Genomic DNA, 25,179 nt, shown 5'->3' on the forward strand with positions numbered 1-25,179 from the left:
ACTTACATGAATTCCAACAGATACTCACCGTTCCCAACGGTGAAAACCTTTTTCTGTTCAGTGCAGTGTACATGACTTTGATTAGGTGATTTTTAAGGCTGCCGTTTCAATGGGCGACTGGCGACTGCGCCACTAGTGTAAGAGAGAAGTATGTATCTGTTTCTCCCTTGCACTAGTGGCGCAGTCGCCAGCCGCCCATTGGAACGGCAGCCTTTATAGAGCTATCTTCGTCTCTATCAGAAACAACCAATCCAAGTCATTTTCTGGCACCAGCGCGGAGTCAGTGCGAGATACCGAATTCGCTATCTGTCACATACAACGCACATAGAAATGTGTATTAACGTTGATAATCGTAACTCTTCTCTAAACACGTGCACATGCATTCTTCAACTTGCTTCAACTATTTGTTTATGAAAGTTCAGAAATATGAATGAAAATCAGAGAGCGCAGTATTTGGTTGTCGATACGAGCGCATTCATCAGGAATGCACCGTTACAGGTGAAGTGTTTTCTGATTACGATCAACAGGTTCTACATTGTTATTTTTCAGTGTAAAGTTTCGTATTAACAACTTCGAAGTTGAAACTATTAATTTAACATTCACCTTGTTCATACTAGAAATGTAATATCTTCATTACTGATATAATAACACAGATCAATATATTCGCAGGATATCGGTGTTAACATAATAACAGAGCAAGATGTAGTGAATGAAGTTACGAACAAAAGACAGCTGAGAAGGCTGGTTGTTTTGCCATACGACTTAACAATACAAAATGCACATGCCGAAGACATTCAATTTGGTAATAAAGTTTAATTTTATATGTACGTTTATATAATATGTTTATACCACAGGTCTTGCGTTTAACAAATTTTTCATTACTTCTATAGTTACGGAATTCTCTAAAAAAACTGGCGACTATGCTAGTTTATCAGCAACTGATATAAAAGTGATTGCCCTAACCTATCGGTTAGAGAAGGAAAAGGTAGGAACAGACCATTTAAGAACCAATCCAATAGTGAAAAACACTGTTGATTCCAATGCGAATAAAGACGAGAAACTATGTACTCCTGTAGCTGGTTTTTATATGCCCGAGAAAAAGGTAAACGCGTTTTCTTTCATACTAATGCAATGATAATACAAGTAACCCTCGTATAACGCGGATATTCTGTCCCATAAAAATGCTGCGTTACCAATGCGAGACTAATAGAAACAATGGGACATTTTGAGCCCATCATATAAACCACTTTATCACTTGCGACTCCGACGACGTTGTACGTATAATGTATTTTAAATTTTAAGTAATATATAAAGTGGAAGGATAAAAATCTAAAAATCTCAAGACCGTGGGTTATTACTCGAATTTCAAAACTACATTATGTGGAAACCGCGCTGTTTAAACACCGCGTTACACAAGGGTTACCTGTATTATTTACTAGTATAATCAAGTGTTTGGCACATTGACTAAAAAGTTTTAATACACAGATTGGTATCAATGAGGAAGACAATGAAGATAATTTGGAAGAATCTGAGGATCAGGAATGCGTAGAAGATAATGATAATGAAAAAGTAGAAATAAACTTGGAAGATAATGTAAAGAATGAGGATAATGAAGAAGAAGAGTCAGAAGATTATTTCAGTGAATCTTCCAGCAATATTGAATCAGATTATGAAACTGCAGAGTCTGATATAGATAATGATAGAGAAGAAGATTTGTCTAATAAATTTTCGAAATTAAATTGTGAGCCGGCAGAATTCATAGTTCAAGATAAAGATAATTGTCAGCACAACGTTGATGACGTCCTTGCTCTCGTTAAAAGAGACTCGGATGTTGAACGTGATGATAATGAAGATGATCTGTACGAAGGTGATGAAGACGAAGATGACGACGATGATGATAGCGGTTGGATCACACCTAGTAAGGTCCATTCAATGCCAAATACATGAAACGGTTACGTAAACTATACGAGAACTTTTTCTATTGCAGGAAACATTCGTGAAGTTAAGAAAGAAATTGATTCCGACCTTCTCGAACAAAAGCCTGCAACTGTCGCGTGTCTAACAATGGACTTTGCGATGCAAAATGTTTTAAAACAGATTGGATTGCACGTGGTAGCCTTAGACGGGAGAGTAATCAAGCAAATGAAAACATTCATCCTTAGATGTTACGCGTGCTTTAAGACTACAAGTATTATGACCACAGTCTTTTGTCCCAGTTGTGGCAATAAAACATTAAAGAAGGTTGCAGTCACGTTAAATGAAGAAGGGAAGCAAGAGATTCATATTAACTTCCGGAAACCAATCTCAAAGAAGGGGAAAAGAGTAAGATTTCCAAACTCCTGGTAATTTAGGAATACGCGTTCTGATAAGAATATTCGATGCAATAACTTTAACAATTTGTAGTTCTCTTTACCAATGCCGAAGGGTGGGAAACATGCGAACAATCCTATTCTTTGCGCGGATCAACCACTACCTCATCAGAGAGCATCGAGGCTAGCACGCACTAAAAACGATCCTTTACAAGATGATTACATAGCTGGATATTCTCCATTCATTATGCGTGATGTGGATTCTAAATCGGCTATGCTAGGTATACGATCGGGCGGCCCTGTGAAGTACTGGATGAAGAAAAATCCGAACGAAGCTAGAAGAAAACGTAAATAATTACTCTAATTTAAGTACGACCTTTTACTTTACATATTGTAAAAAATGCAAGATTTTCTAAAATAAATATGTTAATATCAATATCAACACTTAATTCCTTAACGAAAATCCCGAATATGAAAATATGAAATATATCGTCGATGTTGAGATACAGAGGGAGTTTTAATAGAAAAGTTAAAAAAAAATAATAAAATAAATGCCACGGGTGAGGATCGAACTCACGACCTTAAGATTATGAGACTTACGCGCTGCCATCTGCGCTACCGCGGCTTTCGATATGTTTTTTCATAAAGTTACATTCACTGGTAAGGTAATTAGAAGCACGTGCAACACGCAGAACACGCTTCGTTGGGCTTTAAAAGCTCCTAATGCGTGCTACATGGTGCTACACGCGTATATTTCGATGTAGTAATGCGAAAGTAACGATCCTTTATTTCTGAAAACAACCCTCTCGCAATTAAAATGCTCAGCCCAGAAGTATGGGACTTTAAACCGCCTCAACATCACTTTTCCATAGAAAAGAGAGATCACAAGAGGACTGATTTGCCAAACACAGTGGAAACGCATTATTTTAACCATTCCGTACGTAGGGGATTAATTGTAATTAATTTTAATATCGCGAAGGTTATGGTTTGAGAAATCTGCATAACTCGCAATTGGCTTTGTGCCAGGTATCTTTGGTGCTTCCTGACACAGTCAGAATTCCAGATGTATTGCGAACGTGCATCGCAGAAGACAGCGACTATTACCGTATCAACGCGGTGAACGTGCTCGATTTGGTAAACAAAGAATTTATCGAGGCATTTGTTAAAAAAGGTAAACAATCAAGACACACGAATACAAACATATCTCGCGAGCTTGTGGTTTTGTTTGACAAAGAAAAAAAATTAATGACACTTAATTATGTCAAAGAATACCAAACGTTTGTTATTTCTGCGTAAAACCTACGATAAGAATGTTAAATTACATTAGAAATAGTAATTTTTATCTTTACACTATAAATGGAAATTCTTATGGATCGGTGCCAACGTTATAATTGTAAGACGCGACAGCTTGCTAATCTTTTATACGGTATGTGTATAAAAGATAGCGCTCCAATCATGTTTTATATACTTTCGAATAATGTTTTTAGGAGAATTGAGTCTTCTGACGATTGGAAACAGGATAGACGTGGATAATTTCGTTGCTATCACACCAACAGGGCGACTGATACTATCGTTATTAACAGAAGACTTTCAAAGACTCGGCTTAGAAGGCAAAGTTTCCTTCTTTGATCGTAAAGTGCGTACACGTTATGGTAAGTTCTAAGAACGAGAATCGAACAGATCAGAATGCCAAGAAAACACCAAGTACCTATGCTAGTGGATCTAGCTTTGTGTTCCGTCGGGGAATACGTGACTATGTTCGGTAGATACATGACAAAGCTTATTTGCACGATTTCCAAAACTAATCCAGACTACGGACACACCAAGCTGCGCACGATGTTAGAATTTATGAGGCATTTACTGAGCTCCAGTATACCCAGACACTTGTACGACAAGCTGTCTCAAGCGGTGCTAACTGCGATTGTCAATTTGGTTAAAGAAACTAGAGGTACATACAACGATTACGCTGTAACTACAGCCTTTCTGTCGGAAATGACGATCGCTCTTCATTTAACAGAAGTGGCTGTAGGTGCGCATCTGAAAGCGATCGAATTTTCTACTTGGCCTAAGATCATGAGACACGTTCTTTATAATAAGTTGCATGAGATGGTTGGCCTCGAGGTTCTGGATTTAGGCTCAGGCTCGGCTGGTTGGAGAACGTCTGATATCGAAAAGATTATTGTCAATGGAGTGTCCGCTATGCCGAATTTAGTATGTTTTATTTTATGCTTCGACTGTACAGACAATATTATAGCAGCTTTAGCTCAGAATTGTAAGAAACTGCAGAAGCTAGATGTAACTGCGTCTAGGTCTGTGACGGAGCGCAGTGTCAAAGCTTTGCTTTCGTGTAAATATTTAAAACAGATTAAGCTATGTAGAACCTCTATGACCGTACTCGGTTATGCGAACCTCTTTTTAGAACATTTAAACATAGAGGATATTGGTAGATGCGACGAGTTTGGGTATGTTTTAGAACATATTCATCAGGAGATGGACATTAAAAGGTCTTTTCATATCGGAACATTTGAGAGTCGAAATTTCAGTATGGAACATTTATGTCTTTTAGTCGATATGTGCCCGTATATAACGAGTCTTTGTTTATTACGCGATGAACGAATTGTCGATTTAACAGTTCTAGCTACTTTTGATTATTTAAAAGAATTGAAGCTTTTATCTTGCGACTTTTATGCCCATGGGATAAAGACGTTGTTGGAAATAAAGGGTCGTACAATTACGAGTCTGCACTTGGAGCATGTAGAACAAATTGACTTGAATGCACTTATATTGATAAGTCAGTATTGCCCAGACATAAAGAGCCTAGTTTTTTACAACTGCGAATTCTTAGAACATGCACCGGCTTATCCAAGAAGGCTTACAGTCCCGCCATTCCGTTCTTTAGAAAGAATCAAGTGTGTAGCAGAATGCGCAAACATGCACTTAGAATTTTTGCTTTCTTGCTGTATAAACATCAGATTCATTCAGCTGGGTTCATCGACCGGTATCGGGGACGAGACGATGAGAAGAATATTTCTGGGAAACCCATTGAGCAAGCTGGAGGAGCTCAAAATATTATACAGTCATGATCTATCGATGAAAACTGTGCAATTGTTAATGCAATATTGTCATAACTTACGACGTCTGTCAGAGTTAGAGAGTTGGCAAGGAATATCGCCCGCAGAATTAAATAGTTTCAAAGAACAATTGAAAAGCACCAATACAAATCTGGATATAAGTCCAAGTTTATCTTTTGCATAAGTGAGATGCCGAAAGTGATATAATAATTGCGAGAAATTTAAGAGCATATGTTTTTTATACAATCAAATTGAATAAAGTTGTATATAAATTTGATAAGTAACACTGCAGTGGTTGTACAGATATTTGTAGACGAACTAACGGAACAACAAACTTAAAATAAAGAAGTTTATATATTTCCATAGAAAAAGATTTTACTAGAAAATGTGTATTTACGAGTAACTAAAAATCTTAATCGTTTGCTACCATAAGTTCTAATTGAAGCTTCTCAACGAAATTTCCATGCTTTTCATCTTCGAATCAGTAGATTCACATTTCACCATTCCTATTTTTCGTTTATTTTTGTTTTTTACCGGTAACATGAATCAAAAGTTGTGACTATTGATTTAAAATCTGAAAGTTTTACGCCCGGCAAGAAGAATTACGAGCACACCCGAACAGCATTGAAGGAGCGATTTAAGCAGACATTTGATGTAATCGTAGCGTGGAATCCACCAGGTAACTCCTTTCTCTTTTTTTCAAAGTGTAATTCAACTTATGTTTATGCATGTCTTTTTTTTCTATAACTCATTTTATTGTTGAAGATGAGAATCTGTGCCCGTCATCAGTAGCAGCATGGTTTTACGATCACCAGTATAATGTTTCTCTTTGCCATCAAACCTTTTCGCAAAAGCTCGAATATTCTTTACAAGTACCAAGAATTTCCAAGGACTTGGATATCGATAAATTTTTCGAGTGGCTCGGTGTTTTCTGTATATCCGGCGCTTTGTACGTATAAGATATCTCAGGCTGATATATAAAAAGGAAATAATACTCTTAACAAAGCACTGATTTCTTCAGGAAGAATAATAAGGGAGACGACTACGTGAACACATACACATGTCCATCTCCATTCACAGACATTGGTCAAGTACAATACCTACAATGGACTGGTTTTTTTACAAGGAAACAAATAGCAGATTTATATAACGCCATGAGAAAATATGTATCCGCACGAGAAACTTTGCCATGGGCTGCTTTACACGTACAAGGATTTTCGGACAGTCCTGTTAGTTGGGATTTGAAAGAGCACACGTTTTACACCGATGGCGACAATAGTTATACCATTGTGTTTAGACCAGCTGCTAATTCTGTCATACGAAAAAGTCTAAGCTCGAATAATAAGCCGAGGATTTTCTGAATAACCATTAAGCTTGTCGCACGCCGCAATCGATATTACAAATAAGACCTTTGGTATGAAAAGCAGTTATATATTGCAACCTATACATCGTTTATTATTGTATAGAAGATAATAAACGTTTACGAATAACACGTCTTTTTTGTTTCAATATAATATCATTTTACATCAATATTTTTGTAGTGTAAAGAATTAAGCCAAACCTAAAGAACCTGCTTTACAAGCCTTAATAAATTGATTTAGTTTAGTGTTACGCTATTGCACGTACTAAAATTACCTAGTGGAAAAAATCATATCACATTATCGTAGCAATTACTTCGTAATGTTACGAGACTAGAAATCAATTTATATTGAGCGTTGCTATATAAATTGAATTAACTCATTGAAATAAGTATAAAACATACTAGATTACGAGATCAAAGTAACTTATCACATACACAAAAAGCCTTCTAAAATTCTTTTGTAAATAATACCGAGTGATTAATTTTATTGGCTTGATACCGTTATGAGATCGAAGTAACTTATCAAGTGCATAGTTCTTAAAGCTTTCAATAAATACTTTTTGCAAATAAATAAATACAGAGTGATCCACGCAAGGGTCGCTGAAAGCGTCCATTCGTATTGATATAATAGTGCATACTATGTAAAACTTACATAGCGTGAAGACAGTTATGACATTCAAAAAGTGTCGACTTCATTTTTAAAACAAGATTAAACGAACGGAGCAACCACCCTATGAATCATTATGTATATTTGTAAAGACTTTTTACGTAAAAGGGACAATATGATTTAGAATCACGAAATTGTTATTGCAACTAGTTCACGACCTTAGTTAATGCACGTTACCTTTCATATTAACACATGCGAATTGTCTGATTCGGCAAATTTAACTCTAGAATTATAATAGAGATCTTCGATGCCAGAGCCAACAGACATCCGAGATTTGGAACGCGCCATAAGTTCGCCTATTTCATCGAAATCTTTATACCTGAAACACATTACCATGCGAAAATATAATTTAAAATTGACGGACTCAGAGGATTGTGAATTGCGAAGAAAATTTACCTGCTGACCGGGCGACTTTGGTTTTCAGACGACTCTGATGAATTTTTCATAATTGAAAATCTGTCATCTGCACTAAATGATGCTACATTACCTATTACAAATTTAATACTGTTATAACAGCCCGCTGATAACTATACAAAAGGTACATGAATACACGTGCAGCAACACTATTTACCAGATGGAAATAACATTGTATGTTTTAATAGGTCACCATTCATAAATGGTGAAAGACTATCATCTTCTTCCGGCAACAAATGATTAGTGGTGTCATTTGTTATGGATTCGACCATTTCTAACCACTGCTGATTGTGTGATCGGAACTTTTCCACTTTTATCCGAGCTGCCCAATTTTTATCGCACATCTAAAATATCACGATTAATCCAGTTCCATTTGTTATATTGAAAAGCCATTACAGAATGAAATTATCGGAGAAATGCACTTACAGCGATCACGTCCAAGCATGCATCACAGACTTTCCTAATCGCGGGATTTTTGTCATGCATCAGATCGATTAAATATCCGGGTGCTTCTGCAAGTAAGACGAGTATTTCGATATATAAAACGTGAAAAGTGTCCTGCCTTCAATGTACCAACTTTATACTTTAATTATGTATTCTATCAGAATAAAATAAAGAATTTGATTATTACCATTACCAGTCTCGCGTATTAAATAGTCCCTTGTCGAATCGTGTTTAGATATTTGATAAAACACATAGATTATTTGCAGCACCATTTCGTCGTCCTCTTGTTTCGCTGTGAAAATTATTCTCATTGGAGAATTGACATTTATTTCGCATACTTAATTGTTATACAAACCTTTGAGAAGTTCGATAAGCGAAAGTAATATATCAGCCTTGCATAATAAACGGGCGCAATCTTCATCGTACGCTGCTGTACCCAAAAATATAACGATCTCGAGGACTAGATCGTCTGGCGCTTTACCTATTCAAATAAATCAGCAATTATATTTTATGAATGAATTTTACGAATAAATGCATTTAAATGCCAGATAAAAGCGGTACCTGGAACGAGATTATTGCGTATCCACGGTATCAAATCGCATCGGTGAAGAATTTGCGAATAATCCAAGTCAGGTAATTCTAAATTACCCAATACCCCTATAACTTCCAATACAAAATCTTGAGAGTCTGATTGATTTAAGGCCATAGCAAAATCGCCCACAAATTCCTAAAATTTAGAAAGCGGTATTTCAACACTTTCGTTAAAAACATTATATCATATAGTGAAATAATTGCGTACAACGAAACTCTCTTTAGTTGAATCGTGTTGAGAAATATTTCGAATCATTTTCATTATCAGAGGATCCTGATTTCTAAATGCTTTCTTTATGAAACCTTGTAAACGGTTATTTTCCACCATGTGCTGAGCATTTTTACTATTAGTTGCCAGGTTTATACCGAGTGCTAGCAATTCCAGTTTCGGTTGATCATCCTCAGAATTCAAGATCATATTCGTTACCTTAAGAAACATTTGCAAGTTAGATAAACCTTAATTACGTGAGATTTTTATAGTACTAACCATTTGAATGCATTCTGCATTTGTAAACATAGTCATCACTTTATCATCCATGCTGGCATGATATAATAATCCCAAGATTGTTGTTTTATTTTTTATATCACTTTGACCAAGCAGTTTAATTAACTTCGGTAATAAACCAACTCTTATCATTTTTGCTCTAAGCTTCGCATCGAAAGACAGATTGAATAGTAATTTTAAAGTGCTTAGAACAAGATCTGCATTGTTATTCTGTAAAAGTCTCGGTATTTTTTCAATAATATTTCTCTCGGCCTAAAACAAAAACAATGCATGACTAATGGATATTATTCGATGTTTAAAGCTTTTATTAAAAACATTTACCATTATATCTTTATTCTCGCGAAATATAGATAGCTTTTTCAAAAATGCAATAACAAGTATCAATAAATCAGTATTTGTCCTATCCAGTGTCTTAATCAGCATACCAATTACATTCTTTTTCCTCATTTTCCTCTCAACTTCCATGTTCTCAGCAATATTTAGTAATAAATAAAAGGCCACTGTAATAGAAATTTTTATGTAACAGTTGAAGCGCATTAATAGAACGGAAATGTAAAATTGCGCACCTCGCAATAATTGCTCTTGCTTCTTTGTTAAACTTTTGAATTTCTTTCGACTCTTCTCGAGCTCCTCTTTTAATTTCTTTATATCACTTTCAGTTACAGTAGTAGCTATTTCGTTAGATCGCTTTTTCACCTCACAATCTAGAGGACCATCTGTATTCCAAATATCGTCAATAACCTTTGTCTTCTTATCACAGTTATCATTTCCACTGGAGAAGAATGTTAAACCAGTCGTATTCTCAAAATGACGTCTGCGCTTCTCCATATCCTCTTTCCACTGATCGTACCGTCGTAATTCAAAGTCAATTACGTCCATACATAAAGACCCAATCTAGATATAAAAAATGAATCATTAAACGTGCTTTCCCTCCTCAAATATTTCTACGTTACTTACTCTATATTCAAGAACGATATTGTGGAATTGGCTATAGGTTGAAAAACAGAAAAATATATAGACGATATTTGTAGAGAGTTCTATACTACGCCTCCAATCTTCCCTCAGAACTCTGGCTAAAGCACTTAACAGAGATTCTAGGAGGATAAAAATCGATTACAAACTCTGAAGTCAATGTAAATAATTATCCACTAAAAAATATCCAATACCATTCTTCGTTAATTCATGAAGATTATCGGGGACCCTTGCTAATTGCAAAATCAATGATGAACCTTTGATTTTTCCTGGTATCTCTTCATATAACAGTTCAATGTAACCATCGACGTTACTGATGACTGCACGCTCCATTTCCCCGTTCTCTATAGACACTGAATTCGACGATGCCGGCCTCGAAGGTTGCGAATTATTATCGCTGTCTGTAACAAAAGGTAACCATCATTGTTTGTACGCTACCAAAATCTGGTGACTTCTTACTTTTTTTTATGAAAATCTCGAATTTTTACGGACCCTATAAGACGTTTGCCCTGAAATGGCACATGTTTTATACATCCTGTAATTTTTTCCAAGTCGATCTGAACCTCAATTCGTTCGTGATCAGGATAAAATGAAGAAAAAAATATTTGAGAAAAACGCGTTTAAAGTTTCTGGGCAAAGGCGACGCTATAGGTTGCTGCTTGACGTTTTTAGCTGCCAAATCTACAATTTTGCAAATTTTACTATGAACCAAGCGGCATTTTATTCAGAAAAGATAGTACTTTCAGAAAATGCAATAAAAAATCGATTTTTCGACTGCCTAGTCCCCTTAAACGAGCAACTAAAACAATGAAATCAATTTCATACAAGCGTCTGAGCTTACTTGCACTTGTATCATTGCTTCGTCGGGTTTGAAGATAATAAATCAATTGTTCCACTTCTCGAAGCTTCGATTCGTGTATTAGAGAACATTTTTCGATCACTTCCTTAGCCAACATTGATACATTTGTATCTGCATTCAAACTTTTCAGTCGAATTATCTTTTGACATTCCTACAAATGTATTCGATTTATAATCAAACGATTACTTTAAACATAACTATATATTTCCATTGTGATGATCAACAATAAACTAAACTTACTTTACGATCTCCTAACATAGGATCTCCCAGTTCACCCAGGATCAAAGCCTCGACATCGTAATTCACTACCAAAGCTTTTTCTGTTGGATGCACATCTAAAGTACCGGATCTCACTTTCCTAAACATTAACAATACAAATTATTACAGTTTTAGGTTATACGTAATGGTTCACCAGATACAAAACATTTCTAGGCTTGTGTCAAATTCCTGTGACAGTTGTGTAACACATGGATCGATGATATGATCATACTGTAAAATGCCTACCGCTTCAGAAACTTTGCTTCGTCCATTTCAACAGTTTATTTGCGATTTAACGCATGAAAGCACAACTGTCTTGTCAATTTTTAATAATTAATTCAACTTGGATAGAGTCACCTATCACAGTTTGCGCGAGAAGCTTGTATGCTTGTCATTCATTTTCAATCGTTACGTCGTGGCGATGCTTCATAAACTCGTTACTAGAGGGCTTCGAAGAGCAACCGATTCTAGTGATCCTCTAGGTAGTGATCGGAAAATGTGTCCGCGTTTTCTATTGATCGACGCCATTGCTCTCCTGAACCGGAAATAGAGAGAACAAGTAAATAAGATCTATCAATTGGATTCCACACATTCAGCGAAAAGTGGGATCAGCAGCAAACTTCATTTAATATTGAGGCATGTGATCTTTGAACTAAGGAGCGCGAAGGAAGGGCCAAGGACGGAGAGATGGCTGAAGGACAACCCCCTGACGAAGTTTGAGGGACAACACCACCTTGATTGGACGAAAGGATCCAGGGAAGGAGACAGAGGAACACGCCGAAATTGGAGGAGTAGGGCGCTCGGAGGTTACAAGCGAGGAGTGATTTTGTAAAAACATCAGATCGAACTTGTTAGCAATACAGCCAACATCTAGCTATCGATTAAAATCCAATCTTAGGAATTATCCAGAAAGTGTTTTATTTCATTTCTCTCGACCATTGAAATTCCCGCGCAACTTGCGAGCTGAGTGCTTCAGCGCTCCACGGGCACGGACCAGCCGCCTATATAGAAATCTCCAGCAGACCACACAACAACGCCACTCCTGAAGCGCCACCTTTATAGAAAGTAAGCTGTAAAGGAAAAATAAAACCATATGAACCAACCATAATTCGGGCACACTTGTTAGATGAAAAGAATATCATTAATTTTGTACCCAATCTTTTGAAAATATAAATTAAGTAACAAGCCGTTAATCTTTTTTATCTAGATTTATGTTTTAGATCTGGAAACATATAGAGCATATTAGTACATGTATATGGATTGAGCTTAGACTTAATTCTATTTAAATTCAACACGTTTAATGCAATTAATATTAGTCTCTATCGAAAATGTTTGTATTAAAAAATCAGAACACATATCGTTCTTACGCGATAAAACACACGACCGATTATTGTCATCTCTTATCACTTATGTATCACATTTTTTCGTGACCTTGCAAAACTGTTATCAGCAGTACAGAATAAGAAGTAAACGGTAAATGGGTCGTTGTCCGTTGAGGCGATATTCGTTCGCGGAGAACTACAGAATTTCAATTTAATTAATTTTGGTACGTACATTCTACATCTTAATATATAAAGCAGAAAGTTTCTATACGTTTGTGTGTTTGTCTGTCGCCTAAAAACTTTCGAACGATAAACTCTGGGATCACGAAAAGTGCCTCAGTTCATGATGTCTGACTAATCCAGATGAATGTGATCATTTTCACCAAAAAAAAAAATAAAATTTTTCTTTTCTTTATAAAATAGAATCTAAATTTCTGGCGAAGTCGAGTATTTAGTAAAGCTAGTTTATATATAAGTAATATATCATTTATACTGTAATATAGGTAAAATATTTTAAAGTTACCATGACAGGGAAAAGTTTTATCATTGATTGCGATGCTGGCGTAGATGATGCATTAGCGTTAATACTTCTAATAGCTGCTCACAAGCAAAAGCAAATTCAGATTAAAGCGATCACTTGCGTAAATGGAAATACAACAGTGGATAATGTAGTCACTAATGTATTTAGAACATTAGATGTTTGCAAAGCATCGGATGTAAGTCTCGTTCTGTATACCTGTATTGTCTCGTTAGCGATTCGATTTTGTGCACACGTACCGACTCTTCGCTATCCCCACCACTTTTGTCTCACTCTTGCCCGGCGAAAGCGAGAGCGAGATGGAACGAGAGCGAGCGAGGACGGTACGAGACCGACGACGCGTTGATGTTCCATCTCGCTCCCCCCTCCGGCCAGAAAGAAGCGAGAAACGAACACTCGGAATTAGGGTTCTGTTCACGATACCGACTCAACGCCGGTCCCGACCAGCGAGTCGCTAACGAGACAATACTGTATGTTCTATTAAACTGGAACGAAGGGTACATTAAATTTTCATTGTAAATCGCTTTGAAGATACCAGTCTTTCAAGGAGCACATGCACCTTTACTTTGTACTCAAAATGCAAAGCACGCAGCCGATGATCAGTATCATGGCAGCGATGGTTTCGGAGATGTGTATACGACCAAAACGGATACAAGTAAACTGCAGGCAGAACATGCCGTATGTGCTATGCATAGAATCGTCATGGAAGATCCCGGTGAAACTACCGTTGTATGCCTGGGTCCATTAACAAACGTGGCATTAGCTATAAAAATGTATCCCCAGTTTGTAAATAACATTAAAGAATTTTACATTATGGGAGGAAATACAACAGGTAACTGTATCGCAAGTTCTGCTTCAATTTTAACTCGGATAGATTTAAGAATAGGTCTTGAATAAAATCTATTATTAGCGCAGGGTAATATAACACCGCAAGCAGAATTTAACTTTTACATGGATCCAGAAAGTGTGCACATAGTTTTCAATAGCAACAAAAGACCTTTATGGTTGTTACCATGGGAAACGTGTTTGAAATCTTGTATTTCGCATGTAAGTATAACGAAGATAATAATAGAACCCAACAAGGATGCGCAAACTAATTGGTAGCCTTTTAGGAATGGCGAAAAGATATATTTGGCAAAATAAATAAACCTTGCGTGCATTTCATGAACGACATCGAAAATGGATGCAACAAAACACGAAAGAAACACTTTCCCAATTACATCGCATGCGACGCAATTTTAGCTGGAATTTTATTGAACCCTGAGATTGCTCGGAATGTAGTGTCGTATCATGCTGATATTGAATTAAGTGGGAATAGAACAAGAGGTCAAGTGGTGCTCGATCATTTATTATCAAATGAGCCAAATGTGTTTCTAATTCAAGATATTGATTCAGAAATGTTTAAAGTAGCTTTAGTCTCCTCTGTTGATACAGATTTTAATACAGCCATGTAATAGGATAAAATCAGTGATACAGAGAGCTGTACATATGTACACAAACGATATAAATATTTATGTATAATCCTAAATTTGCCCTAAAGTGCGCTATATAAGCATTCGAACATATATAATTCTACATGCCATTGAATTATCTTCAATAGGAATGTTCAATCTTCGAATGTCGAAGCAGTGTACTACATTATACTACAGAGTAGTACAAATATGGTACAATATTGTCGTCTAATTTGTTATCACATACATTTACATTATAGGATCTGGAACAACATTGATATTAGTCGATTATAAGCGAAAGTTATGTAAGTATTGCCCGTTTTGTGTAAGGCAATAGGTTATGTACCTTTTATAAATAAAACTTTATACATCTGACTTTAATGACTCCTGACATTCTTGGAATTGTCTCCTCGCCTCTCGATTCGATTGCAATAGATCAATTAATTCCGCAAGTATGTTATCATTCTTCTGTTCAAGGTTATCCAAAACACAATTGAGCTGATCCAACTGAGCATTTATTGCCTGAAATTCTAGAAATGCAACGCTGTTAGATAAGCATCAAATATCGTAGAACAGTTTACATGTTTAAACGTTTTTATTAGAAGATCTTCAAAAGTATCTATACACTGGAATATCGAACAGAATAGAAAGATGACGCTGTCATATTATTTCTTATGGAAAGAACAGACATGTTTACCAGCGTCATTAAAATTTTCATCATTTTCCCAATCGGCTCCGTCACCGTTATGATTTTCTTCGGGTTGCACTGCATCCTGCACCATATTTTCTTCTGCCATCTGCATTAACTAGAAACTGCTATTAGATATGTTTAGAGAATAAGCAAAGGTGTGTCTTTACTTTAGGTCATGCCACTGATCTATATATACTGAATATGTGTGGAACTTAACCTCTGTGACAATTTAAACCGCGCCATCTTTTAGAATTAGTGATCCTCTAGGTAGTAATCGGAAAATGTGTCCACCATTTTGTCCTAAAGCGGAAGTCACAAATCGGCGGGCACATTTTAAAAGAATACTGCCCTCCTTAGTTCAAAGATCACACGCCTCAGTATTAAATGAAGTATGCTGCTGATCCTACTTTTCGCTGAGTGTTGTGGAATCCAATTGGTAGATCTTATTTACTTGTTCTCTCTATTTCCGGTTCAGGAGAGCAATGGCGTCGATCAATAGAAATCGCGGACACATTTTCCGATACTACATTGAAGATCATAATTTACAATAAACCACATTCACCACCTGAACGGGGTCCTTGGTACTAAGTTTCGGGATTCACATGTATGCCTCTTAAAAAGAAACGGACACGTAACGTTTTATTAAACTCTACATGATATAAAAACAAATATAAAGATTTTTATTTCAGGTGTAGTTTCATGACAAATGTTTAAAGTCGAGACTGCATTCCACCAGCTGCAACAATAGTTTCACCAGTAATATAAGAAGCATCGTCGCTTGCCAAAAATGCGGCAACTGCTGCTATACTACTTGGTTCGCCAAATTTCTGCATCGGTATTGTCGACAGAGTTGCTTCGCCTGTCTCACCTTCAACGATCTATAAAATATAAACAGATATATGCAATGTACATACATACGTTGTTACTTAAAGATACAGTTTACAGAAGTACGTGTAAATACGTACAAGTTGCGAAAATTTGGTCTTTATGATACCAGGTGCTATACAATTGACCCGAATTCCCTCAGATGCAAGAGTAGCAGCAGCAACTTGATTAAGACCTAATAATGCTGTCTTACTGATAGCATACGCCCCTAGCAGCTAATGTACACAGTGCATATTAATCGTAATGTTATAAAACTTCATTGTAAACACGAGGCTCAAATACTTACAGTAAACGGTGTATACCCTGCTATCGAAGATATAATGATCATAGAAGGAGACTTGCTCTCTCTGAGAAGTGGCAAAGATTCTTTCATCAGAAGAAAACTACTTTTAACATTCACATCAAAGATTTTGTCCCACACTTCTTCCGAGGTATCAAAAATTGTAGATGCGCTCGGATTACTAGCTGCATTAGATACAAGAATATCTAAACCACCAAACTCCTCTTTTGTCTACAATATTATTATTATTATTATTAACATCGATAAATTATTTCACTTCGTAAAGAATAGTACCTACTTATACTATGATTTGAAGTATTCTTACCTTTTGAAAAAGGCGTTCCCTATCTTCTTTTTTGCCAACATGGCAAATAGTACCACACGCCAGTAAACCTTCAGATTTCAGTTGTTCCACAGCTTTCTTTACATTGGATTCTCGGCGACTGCTAATCATTACTTTGGCGCCTTCTTGAGCTAAACGTTTTGCTATTGCAAACCCTATTCTGCAATCGAATATGTTTCATTCAAACTTTATGGTTCGTCAATTACAAAGTGTACAAGTATTACAGTATCCAATCGAACTTAAAATTTTAATATAAAAGGTTAAGTTATACGTTTTGCATAATAAAGTGAATTATTTTTAAATTGTTTTAACAGTTTAATTTACCCATCTGTCGATGCTGTGACGATTGCTATTTTCCCGTCTAGCCGATTGCATTTTACACCTGATGAATTGAGGCTAAATTTCCGTATATTTTGATTGAGCGATGTGCGCAACATGACAGCGAAATGTTATTAAATATTATATATTAATATATTTAAATTGCTTAAGCACTTCTTACTCCTACAAACTTTCGTCAGAAAACGTTCGCTATCGCTATCGCGAAGAAAGGTTTGCAGTTGATTGTATGTGTAAATGATTAAAGTATGACAGTGCACATTTTTATCAATGAAAAATACACATCATTTAAGTATCAAATTGAATTTAGTGCATATTTTAATTGCTAAATTTTAGTTCAATATATTCAATATGAATCACGTTTTATATATGTATAAGTATTATAAATAGTTCATATATATATGATGTTAACATTCTTTAAACAAAATGGAAACTTGAGTGTATCATGCAAATTACATACTATATACTATGACTGATATCAATGATGAGGCAAAATCTACAATAAGAAATGCTTCTTTAAACTCGTGAATATTGATGAAAAATGAAATAGACATTTTACATTAAGTTTTTCCTCAACCTTTTTTATTTTTCATATACTTTTCTGTTTTCTTTTTTAAAGATATTCCATACTCTATTATTCATTTCGAAACTTTCGTATATGACATTGAATTTTTGGTAAATATTTGGAACATATTCATACTGTATTTTCTTAAAATTATGCTATTATAACAATATTTATAGTTTTAATTAACACTGGATTGCTGTGACATTGTTTTCGAAATTATTTAAGTTAATTCCCCACAAGCTGTTATAACAACCTTTTGTGTAGGGGTGCCAGTTTTTGTCCCACATTTTTCCATCTTTTTCAAAACATCCAAGCCACTAAGAACATGTCCAAATACAATATGTTTCCCATCTAACCAATCTGTACGCGCTGTGCATATGAAGAATTGTGACCCATTTGTGTTTGGACCTGAATTAGCCATTGACAAGGTACCGGGCCCCGTATGTTTCAATTCAAAATTCTCATCGTCGAATTTGTTTCCATAAATTGATTTACCACCTGTTCCATTATGATTTGTGAAATCTCCTCCTTGACACATCTATGTTTATATAAGGAATAATCGTGTAATCTTACTTAATACGCGCAGAACGTACGGACCTCAATTTTCATAGAAACAATAAATAAAGGATACAAAGTCTGGAATAATTCTGTGGAAGGTGCTCCCTTGATAGCCGTATCCTTTCTCATGAGTACAGAGAGCACGAAAATTTTCAGCAGTTTTTGGCACAATGTCAGCTCTCAACATCATGATAATTCTACCTAATTCTTGTTTACCAATACTGATATCAAAATAGACTTGAGGATTTTGTTTTCCTTTTTTAGCTTGCACCGTATCACTCTGCTTTGCATTATCATCGCTCTTAAGAGTTTCACCCGCGTGCTCTTGCAGCCATGCATCATCAGCCCAGACAGGTTTCGATGAACCTTCTTTTATTTTTTGCGGTTTCGCAATGTTTACCCTTATCGTTCTCCCAAATAGCTCGGAATCGTTCTGTTTATCAGAGATAAAGGTTTGATGAATTAAAGGATTAAATGACTTCGGTACATAGGATCATCAATATTATAGCGATTAGATAAGTAGAATTAATTCCTTCATCCATTTGCATATAAATTCTTCAACGATAAATGAAAATACATCGTGTATTATTATGTAAGTTCAATGACGTTTAATAATTGTGATTGTGTTTCAAGTTGTGTTTGGCAAATCCCTGTTACAAAACTATGTTGTTAGATAACTCACAGAGCTTTGTATGTTGTTTTATACATGTACCATATTATCAATCGCCGCTGCTGCATCTTCTGCACTCTCGAATTCAATGAAAGCGAATCCTCTATGTTTCTCTGATTCGTAATCTAGTGGTATCTGCACGTCAACGATCTCGCCGAAAGGTATGAACGCTGCGTGCAATATTTTCTCATCCACCTCTTCGGCCAGGCCTCCTAAAAATAGAAAGAAAACGAATGTAATACCTGTAAATTGTATTGTAGTGCAGCATTGAGCAGGTTATGATTCGGAATAAATAGTAGCGAATCGCTGCTCACCCACGTAAATCGTCCTCTTCGTATTCGTGCTCATGGTGTGCAAAATATTTGTATGCTTCTCCTTTCTTTGAATATGATATTGGAATAAACAATTAAGTCCGATAACAATTTTATTGACCAGAAGACGCCGGCGCGCCGGCTACGCACACTACCCTGTGACAAAGGCACTACACTAGGAACACGTAAAGAGCTTTAATCAGGATAAAGTAGCGGTAAGTTACATAAGGTAGATTTGCCGATGAATGATAGCATCAATTGATAACGTCACTTCGAAACAACCGTTTATAAACGCACGGCTTGTATTAAATTGAATATACAAGTCTTCTTCCCTCGATAGTCTCCTGTTCAAAGGCAAGTGTCTGTTTGATAATCCATCATTGATCATTGGTCTCTATTGCGTGTAAATTATGAATGTGAAGTAATTGGCGCGATTTTCTTTCACGCTAGTTTGACATTCATATACGTATATATGTAACATGTTAGATTTCAACCTGCTCCAGTGTTGTATTATTGAGAAGCAATTCGCATGGTACTGCTTTCTATATTTTTTTTACCTTTAATAGTAGTAAATAGGTTTATTTTTTGCCTTTCGGCCTCAAAATGGGGTTACATGTGTTATTTGTGTAAGTGTTTCTGGGACTGTTAAATCAAGATTATGCTTTGGTTTTGACTTCTTCCTTCATCTTGTTCTTCTCTTCTTCTCCTTTTTTCCAGAACCATATGCATCCACTCCGCTCCTTCTTCTTCTCCCTTTAGTATCCCTCTGATCGTTGAATTTTCTCTTTTGAGCTCCTTACAGTCTTGTAGCATGTGACCCAGCGTCTCTCTAGCCCCATTAAATACATACTGACTCTTTTTCTTCTTATGTATTTCTCCTGTATTTCCTCTACCCTTTCTGCTTCCATCCATCCCCAAATTTCTGACGCGTACAGCAAGATACTTTTCACTATGCTTCTGAATATTCTCATTCTTCTCTCAAAATTGTTTTTAAACATTCTTTGTCCTATTCCCCATATCTGCGCCATTGCTATTCTTGCTTTCTTTATGACCTCCTTTACATGCATCTTTCTGCCCCCATTTTACCTTTTATAATTTGGTATATAATATAAATTTTTCTTTACAGATCACTTTTCGACTTACCACAATGCTGTATAGTGTGCATATGCTGCAGAAAGGCATCTCGTTTCATACTCCTGTATTAACTAGATCGATGCACCTTTTAAGAGATGTAGCCTACGTCAATGGAAAATGGATAGAAGGAAATAAAAAGGAGACATTCTCTGTTCATAATCCAGTGGATAAGTCTGTTATTAACAATGTTCCTGATATGGATGTTGAGGACACTCGATCAGCGATTAGCGCAGCTTCTAAAGCTTTCAAATTGTTTCGCATGACGACTGCGAAAGAACGGAGCGATTTACTCAGGAATTGGTATAATCTAATGGTGAAACATTCAGACGATTTGGCAGAAATTCTGACCAAAGAGAATGGGAAATCTCTTAGCGAGTCTCTAGCAGAAATTAAGTATGGAAATTCGTTCGTCGAATGGTGTTCGGAAGAGGCTAGAAGAATTAATGGAGAAGTGTTACAAACACCGGTGCCTAGTAGAGAGTTGTTTATATTGAGACAACCGGTGGGTGTAGCTGCTTTAATCACACCGTGGAATTTTCCGCACGCCATGATTACCCGTAAAGCAGCCGCTGCGCTCGCTACTGGCTGCACATGTGTAGTGAAGCCATCCGAGGACACACCTCTGACCGCTTTAGCATTGGCGGATCTCGCAGAAAAGGCAGGCTTTCCTCCCGGTGTCTTCAACGTGCTCACAACAAGTGTGAAAAATTCTCCCGCTGTTGGTAAAGAATTATGCGAAAATCCTACAGTAAGAGTTTTGTCGTTCACTGGTTCGACACCTGTAGGAAAGATATTGTTTAAACAATGCGCTTCGACTATGAAGCGGCTAAGTCTCGAATTAGGCGGTAACGCACCATTTATTGTCTTTGATTCCGCGAATATAGAGAATGCTATAACAGGCGCCATGGCAAGCAAATTCCGCAACACTGGTCAGACTTGTGTTTCTGCAAACAGGTTCTTTGTACAAGCTAGCGTGTTCGATAAGTTTGTCGAAAAGTTTTTAGCAAAGATTAAGAGTGATATAAAAATGGGTGACGGCAGTAAGAAAGGCGTTACGCATGGTCCTCTTATTAAGGAAAGTCAGGTAAACATAGTACATGGATTAGTTACCGATGCGGTAAAGAAAGGAGCGAAAGTACATTGCGGCGGTAAGCCATTACCTGAGCTGGGACCACTGTTCTACGCTCCTACGCTTATAACAAATGTAACCGAGGAAATGGAAATATATAACAAAGAAATTTTTGGTCCAGTAGCTGTTATTAATAAATTCGAATGCGAAGATGAAGTTATACAGAAAGCTAACAACACGCCTGTGGGTTTAGCTGGATATTTTTATTCACAAGATGTATCGCAAATATTTAGAGTAGGAAGGAGATTAGAAGTCGGGATGGTCGGTATAAACGAAGGGTTAATTTCTTGCGCGGAAGCTGCTTTCGGAGGAGTAAAAGAGTCAGGTTTAGGAAGGGAGGGTTCTTCACACAGTGTTGACGAATTCCTTGATATAAAATACATGTGCGTTGGAAATATTACGCATTGGTGAGCTTTTTAAAAAGAGCCAGATTAACACAATATCATTAAAGAATTTCAAATATTAAAGATGTGCTTTTTTCAATTTGTTTTTATTACCTTATTATTTATATTTTGTTGAAATTGCGATGTGTCCAAGACCATTATATTTTTGTACTGTTATAATTGATAGAGCACGAGGAAAGTGAAAATATTTTTTATAATATATTATTGTACTCTATACTTTAGTAGAATCAAATCGCAGTAGTGCATTATTATTGCGCGATGTATTATTTATACAATCGAATGTCTTCCAATCTCTTATAGCGGTTTATAAATTAACCAAATAGTACAAATAATTACATAGTTCAGTATATATATATAGCAAATGTTAATATATCATTTTATACTCCTTATTTTATGTAGTTTTATTTTTGTATCGTACAATAAGATGTAACGAGAACAATGGAAAACCTATAAGCTAATATAGTTTAATGAATTTATGTTTGTGTATGATCGATATAAATAAAGTTTATTTATACGATAGGTATTAGTAGCAATTAGGAATATATGAAACTATATGAAATACAGTCTTCCGAAATGTGATCTTTGTAATGATTATACAATATACACGTGTAAAAGGATAGGTAATTATGCAAATATACAATTGTATTTTAGAAATAAAATTATATTCGTATTATGTAATAGTAAATACACATACAGCAAAACATTACGTACTTGTTTTCAATAAAGATACAATAACCACAATGAAACTGCAGTAAGAATGTCAGCAATTTTTAAGTCCATGTTTTTGAATATACCTTTCCCTAGCTTCCCTTATCATTTTAGCCTTTCTTTCCTGGAAGGAAGAAGACCCTAGGTTACTATTATCCTTCACTGTACCAGTCTGCGGTTGATTAAACGACAGTGGAGGTGTAACAGGCGTTTGAGTTGATTCTGGAGTATAAGTAACTATGCCATCCAGAATATTAGCAATTGTGATATCAACATTGCGCGTTTTCACTGAAATAATCATCATCAATTTCATTAGTAAGGAACGAAGATTGTTAATATAGTGTGTTAACTAAGAATTATTTGTTTAACATACAGAGATCTCTAAGAATCACATTATGTGGGACCAATGGAAGCACTTCGCTAACTTGCCGTACCATCCTTTGTATTTCAATGCTATGTATGACTTGTGAATTTGGCGAACTTCTTCTGTTCAATCTTCTATTTTGTGTTTTTTCTATAATGCAACGTTTTTCAAATTCCGCTTTATCCGAGACGGTATGAGAACTTGTTCGAAGTCCAAGACTAGTCGCTATATCTTTCTCTACTTCTCGTACTAGAACTTCGGAGTCTGTGTTTTTCTTGACTTTCAGGTACTTGAACGTGAAGACCGTGTAAGGAACGAACATAAACCAAAAGACATCGGTCCACCATGTAGACGCCAACGAGGTAACGCAGATGGGTATAAATTCTGGTCTCTGCACTTTAAGGGCGACTGGTTGAACCGACGCTTCTATGGTAAACGGCCAAGAGTTAAACTTTAACAAGGCAACACGGCTATTGGTTGTACCGAATTCAGGTTGCAGCACGGCGTTGCATTTCGAAGTAGAAAGGAATTGTTTTATATTTGCGATTAGAGCTTCTTTGCTGCTCATATCCATCATTTGCAGACCCAGCGCATTTCCGAGAGCAGCAGGCAGCTCCCAGACGCTGGGAGTCAGAGCTTGCGTAGCTTTGTACAGTGCGAAGTGATCCAAGACCGAGACATTATTGGCGACTATGATTCTTGATTGCTTGTCTATAACTTCTCTTTCAGGAATCTTTACCACGATGCCGAACGCAAAACTAAATCCATGATTTAGGAATGCTCGAAGGCTATTACAATCAGGCAACAGTGATGCAAGAAGCCAAAGTTGTAAAGCGATTAATAGGCGTAACAGTACAAGTACAATACCCACTGGGGTATATAGAAATATAGACAAAAGACGCCAACCACTGGGAAACCTAGATAATGCAATCAATACAAATATCATTATAATATCGCATATAAGATTAAATGATGTAATATTCTAATTCGTTAATTATTAATAATGTTACCCATAAATAGTAACGCTGACTATTTCTCATACATTTGTATGATTGTGAAACCGGTAACATATATAGTAAAAATATATTTTTAAGAAGCTTGCGCAATACAGGTTGCTATAGGTAACAGATTCCAAATACATACTAACTAATATTATACATCAATTACAGATTACTCAATTTCAAAGTATTGGTTTCTAATGAATTCTTTTGTACGCTTGTACAGCGTCCATATGTTAATGATGTAAAATCCATTATTTTAGAAAGCTGAGTACAGTCATTGCTACTCTCTAATAATACCGATTTTTATTTAAAAAAAAGACGGTAGCCTGATATCGTTATTATCGTAATGTTATTAATATTTATTCTTCACAGATGTTTACTCTACCTGCTTTTATCAAATAAATCCTGGATATCAATTTGTGACATTTCTTACAACAAACATCTGTTATGTTGAAGAATTCACACTTGACAATTGTACTTCACTGAAATAGTCACAATCGTTTATTAAGATCCAATAATGTGCGCGATTGATATTTGACCTTTTTTAACCTACTTTCCAGTAGCCTTTTAATTAATACGAATTTTCGTTTTCATCAATTTCTGCAATCAGCTGTTTTGACACAAACGTTCTAGGGATTTTTACTATAAGCTGCAGTGCCGAACAAAATACCTGGCCGCCCCACTTCTGGCCTCCCGCGAAACGCTACGGAAAACGACATTCCCATCTGTGACACGAAGTTCTATGGGCGTTCTGTCGATAATTGATTTGATTGAATTTCTGATTTCTGATCTAAGAAAATTTCTTCGACTTTTACACTGATAATAGTGCTAATGTAAATATAATATTACGTATAATATTCATAAACTACAAATAAATAGCGCTATGCAATATCTTCTTCAGTAGGCATTTGTTTCTTCATCGCAATAATAAAAATAGTTTTTCTAAATTTTGTTAGAACCAAAGTCAGAAATTCAAAGAAGTCGCCATAGAATCTCGTGTCTTAAATGGGAATGCCATTTTCCGTAGCGTGTCTCGGGA

At 36.0% G+C, this 25,179-nt stretch overlaps 9 protein-coding genes and 1 non-coding gene across 17 annotated transcripts; 4 read left to right on the forward strand and 6 right to left on the reverse strand.

The window, feature by feature from the left end:
* The first annotated feature begins 295 nt into the window (after window positions 1-295).
* LOC143377729 (RNA-binding protein NOB1) lies at window positions 296-2,745 on the forward strand. The gene is made up of 6 exons (XM_076829365.1): window positions 296-498; window positions 670-802; window positions 891-1,102; window positions 1,486-1,918; window positions 1,988-2,322; window positions 2,404-2,745. The coding sequence occupies exons 1-6, from the start codon at window positions 427-429 to the stop codon at window positions 2,662-2,664; spliced, it is 1,446 nt and encodes a 481-aa protein (XP_076685480.1). The 5' UTR covers window positions 296-426; the 3' UTR covers window positions 2,665-2,745.
* Window positions 2,746-2,861: 116 nt separating this feature from the next.
* Window positions 2,862-2,934, reverse strand: Trnam-cau (transfer RNA methionine (anticodon CAU)). Its single transcript has one exon. It is a non-coding gene; the product is annotated as a tRNA-Met (tRNA).
* Window positions 2,935-2,961: 27 nt separating this feature from the next.
* On the forward strand, window positions 2,962-8,457 carry LOC143377727 (ribonuclease P protein subunit p40). 4 transcript variants are annotated; one of them, XM_076829361.1, is made up of 6 exons: window positions 2,962-3,246; window positions 3,336-3,480; window positions 3,797-3,961; window positions 5,934-6,059; window positions 6,146-6,329; window positions 6,402-8,457. In XM_076829361.1, exons 1-6 carry the CDS (start codon window positions 3,127-3,129, stop codon window positions 6,739-6,741), a joined length of 1,080 nt encoding a protein of 359 aa, XP_076685476.1. In that variant the 5' UTR covers window positions 2,962-3,126; the 3' UTR covers window positions 6,742-8,457. The 4 variants fall into 4 exon arrangements, with proteins under 4 accessions (XP_076685476.1, XP_076685475.1, XP_076685474.1 ...); XM_076829362.1 differs by lacking the exons at window positions 2,962-3,246; window positions 3,336-3,480 and adding an exon at window positions 3,499-3,702 and having other exon boundaries at window positions 3,797-4,257; XM_076829360.1 differs by lacking the exons at window positions 2,962-3,246; window positions 3,336-3,480; window positions 5,934-6,059; window positions 6,146-6,329; window positions 6,402-8,457 and adding exons at window positions 3,495-3,702; window positions 4,327-5,751 and having other exon boundaries at window positions 3,797-4,257.
* On the reverse strand, window positions 6,808-11,865 carry Kap3 (kinesin associated protein 3). Of its 3 annotated transcripts, XM_076829356.1 has the most exons (17): window positions 11,697-11,864; window positions 11,433-11,550; window positions 11,175-11,343; window positions 10,528-10,734; window positions 10,319-10,455; window positions 9,928-10,255; window positions 9,683-9,861; window positions 9,344-9,613; window positions 9,065-9,283; window positions 8,827-8,992; window positions 8,621-8,746; window positions 8,453-8,557; window positions 8,248-8,333; window positions 7,979-8,165; window positions 7,804-7,894; window positions 7,585-7,726; window positions 6,808-7,015 (listed from the first exon to the last, which is right to left on the reverse strand). In XM_076829356.1, the coding sequence occupies exons 1-16, from the start codon at window positions 11,720-11,722 to the stop codon at window positions 7,588-7,590; spliced, it is 2,553 nt and encodes an 850-aa protein (XP_076685471.1). In that variant the 5' UTR covers window positions 11,723-11,864; the 3' UTR covers window positions 6,808-7,015; window positions 7,585-7,587. The 3 variants fall into 3 exon arrangements, with proteins under 3 accessions (XP_076685471.1, XP_076685472.1, XP_076685470.1); XM_076829357.1 differs by having other exon boundaries at window positions 6,808-7,726; window positions 8,459-8,557; window positions 11,697-11,865; XM_076829355.1 differs by having other exon boundaries at window positions 6,808-7,726; window positions 11,697-11,863.
* Window positions 11,866-12,649: 784 nt separating this feature from the next.
* Window positions 12,650-15,136, forward strand: LOC143377731 (pyrimidine-specific ribonucleoside hydrolase RihA-like). 2 transcript variants are annotated; one of them, XM_076829370.1, is made up of 6 exons: window positions 12,650-12,996; window positions 13,276-13,488; window positions 13,842-14,142; window positions 14,221-14,357; window positions 14,423-14,734; window positions 14,779-15,136. In XM_076829370.1, exons 2-6 carry the CDS (start codon window positions 13,297-13,299, stop codon window positions 14,779-14,781), a joined length of 945 nt encoding a protein of 314 aa, XP_076685485.1. In that variant the 5' UTR covers window positions 12,650-12,996; window positions 13,276-13,296; the 3' UTR covers window positions 14,782-15,136. The 2 variants fall into 2 exon arrangements, with proteins under 2 accessions (XP_076685485.1, XP_076685484.1); XM_076829369.1 differs by having other exon boundaries at window positions 12,653-12,996; window positions 14,423-15,136.
* On the reverse strand, window positions 14,643-15,684 carry LOC143377734 (bublin coiled-coil protein-like). Its single transcript, XM_076829373.1, has 3 exons — window positions 15,459-15,684; window positions 15,108-15,291; window positions 14,643-15,024 (listed from the first exon to the last, which is right to left on the reverse strand). The coding sequence occupies exons 1-2, from the start codon at window positions 15,562-15,564 to the stop codon at window positions 15,125-15,127; spliced, it is 273 nt and encodes a 90-aa protein (XP_076685488.1). The 5' UTR covers window positions 15,565-15,684; the 3' UTR covers window positions 14,643-15,024; window positions 15,108-15,124.
* Window positions 15,685-16,065: 381 nt separating this feature from the next.
* LOC143377733 (dehydrogenase/reductase SDR family member 4-like) lies at window positions 16,066-17,635 on the reverse strand. Its single transcript, XM_076829372.1, has 5 exons — window positions 17,285-17,635; window positions 16,943-17,120; window positions 16,624-16,848; window positions 16,418-16,552; window positions 16,066-16,330 (listed from the first exon to the last, which is right to left on the reverse strand). Exons 1-5 carry the CDS (start codon window positions 17,395-17,397, stop codon window positions 16,163-16,165), a joined length of 819 nt encoding a protein of 272 aa, XP_076685487.1. The 5' UTR covers window positions 17,398-17,635; the 3' UTR covers window positions 16,066-16,162.
* A 258-nt stretch (window positions 17,636-17,893) lies between these two features.
* Window positions 17,894-19,539, reverse strand: LOC143377732 (peptidyl-prolyl cis-trans isomerase E-like). The gene is made up of 4 exons (XM_076829371.1): window positions 19,404-19,539; window positions 19,132-19,301; window positions 18,493-18,852; window positions 17,894-18,399 (listed from the first exon to the last, which is right to left on the reverse strand). Exons 1-4 carry the CDS (start codon window positions 19,435-19,437, stop codon window positions 18,082-18,084), a joined length of 882 nt encoding a protein of 293 aa, XP_076685486.1. The 5' UTR covers window positions 19,438-19,539; the 3' UTR covers window positions 17,894-18,081.
* Window positions 19,477-22,143, forward strand: Ssadh (succinic semialdehyde dehydrogenase). 2 transcript variants are annotated; one of them, XM_076829364.1, is made up of 2 exons: window positions 19,477-19,615; window positions 20,527-22,143. In XM_076829364.1, exon 2 carries the CDS (start codon window positions 20,548-20,550, stop codon window positions 22,072-22,074), a length of 1,527 nt encoding a protein of 508 aa, XP_076685479.1. In that variant the 5' UTR covers window positions 19,477-19,615; window positions 20,527-20,547; the 3' UTR covers window positions 22,075-22,143. The 2 variants fall into 2 exon arrangements, with proteins under 2 accessions (XP_076685479.1, XP_076685478.1); XM_076829363.1 differs by having other exon boundaries at window positions 19,614-19,754.
* Window positions 22,144-22,707: 564 nt separating this feature from the next.
* Window positions 22,708-24,820, reverse strand: LOC143377730 (lipid droplet-regulating VLDL assembly factor AUP1-like). Its single transcript, XM_076829366.1, has 4 exons — window positions 24,694-24,820; window positions 24,526-24,622; window positions 23,149-24,056; window positions 22,708-23,063 (listed from the first exon to the last, which is right to left on the reverse strand). Exons 2-4 carry the CDS (start codon window positions 24,564-24,566, stop codon window positions 22,828-22,830), a joined length of 1,185 nt encoding a protein of 394 aa, XP_076685481.1. The 5' UTR covers window positions 24,567-24,622; window positions 24,694-24,820; the 3' UTR covers window positions 22,708-22,827.
* Window positions 24,821-25,179: the final 359 nt, after the last annotated feature.

This window comes from Andrena cerasifolii, chromosome 16, assembly GCF_050908995.1.
Source record: "Andrena cerasifolii isolate SP2316 chromosome 16, iyAndCera1_principal, whole genome shotgun sequence".
NCBI lineage: Eukaryota > Metazoa > Arthropoda > Insecta > Hymenoptera > Andrenidae > Andrena > Andrena cerasifolii.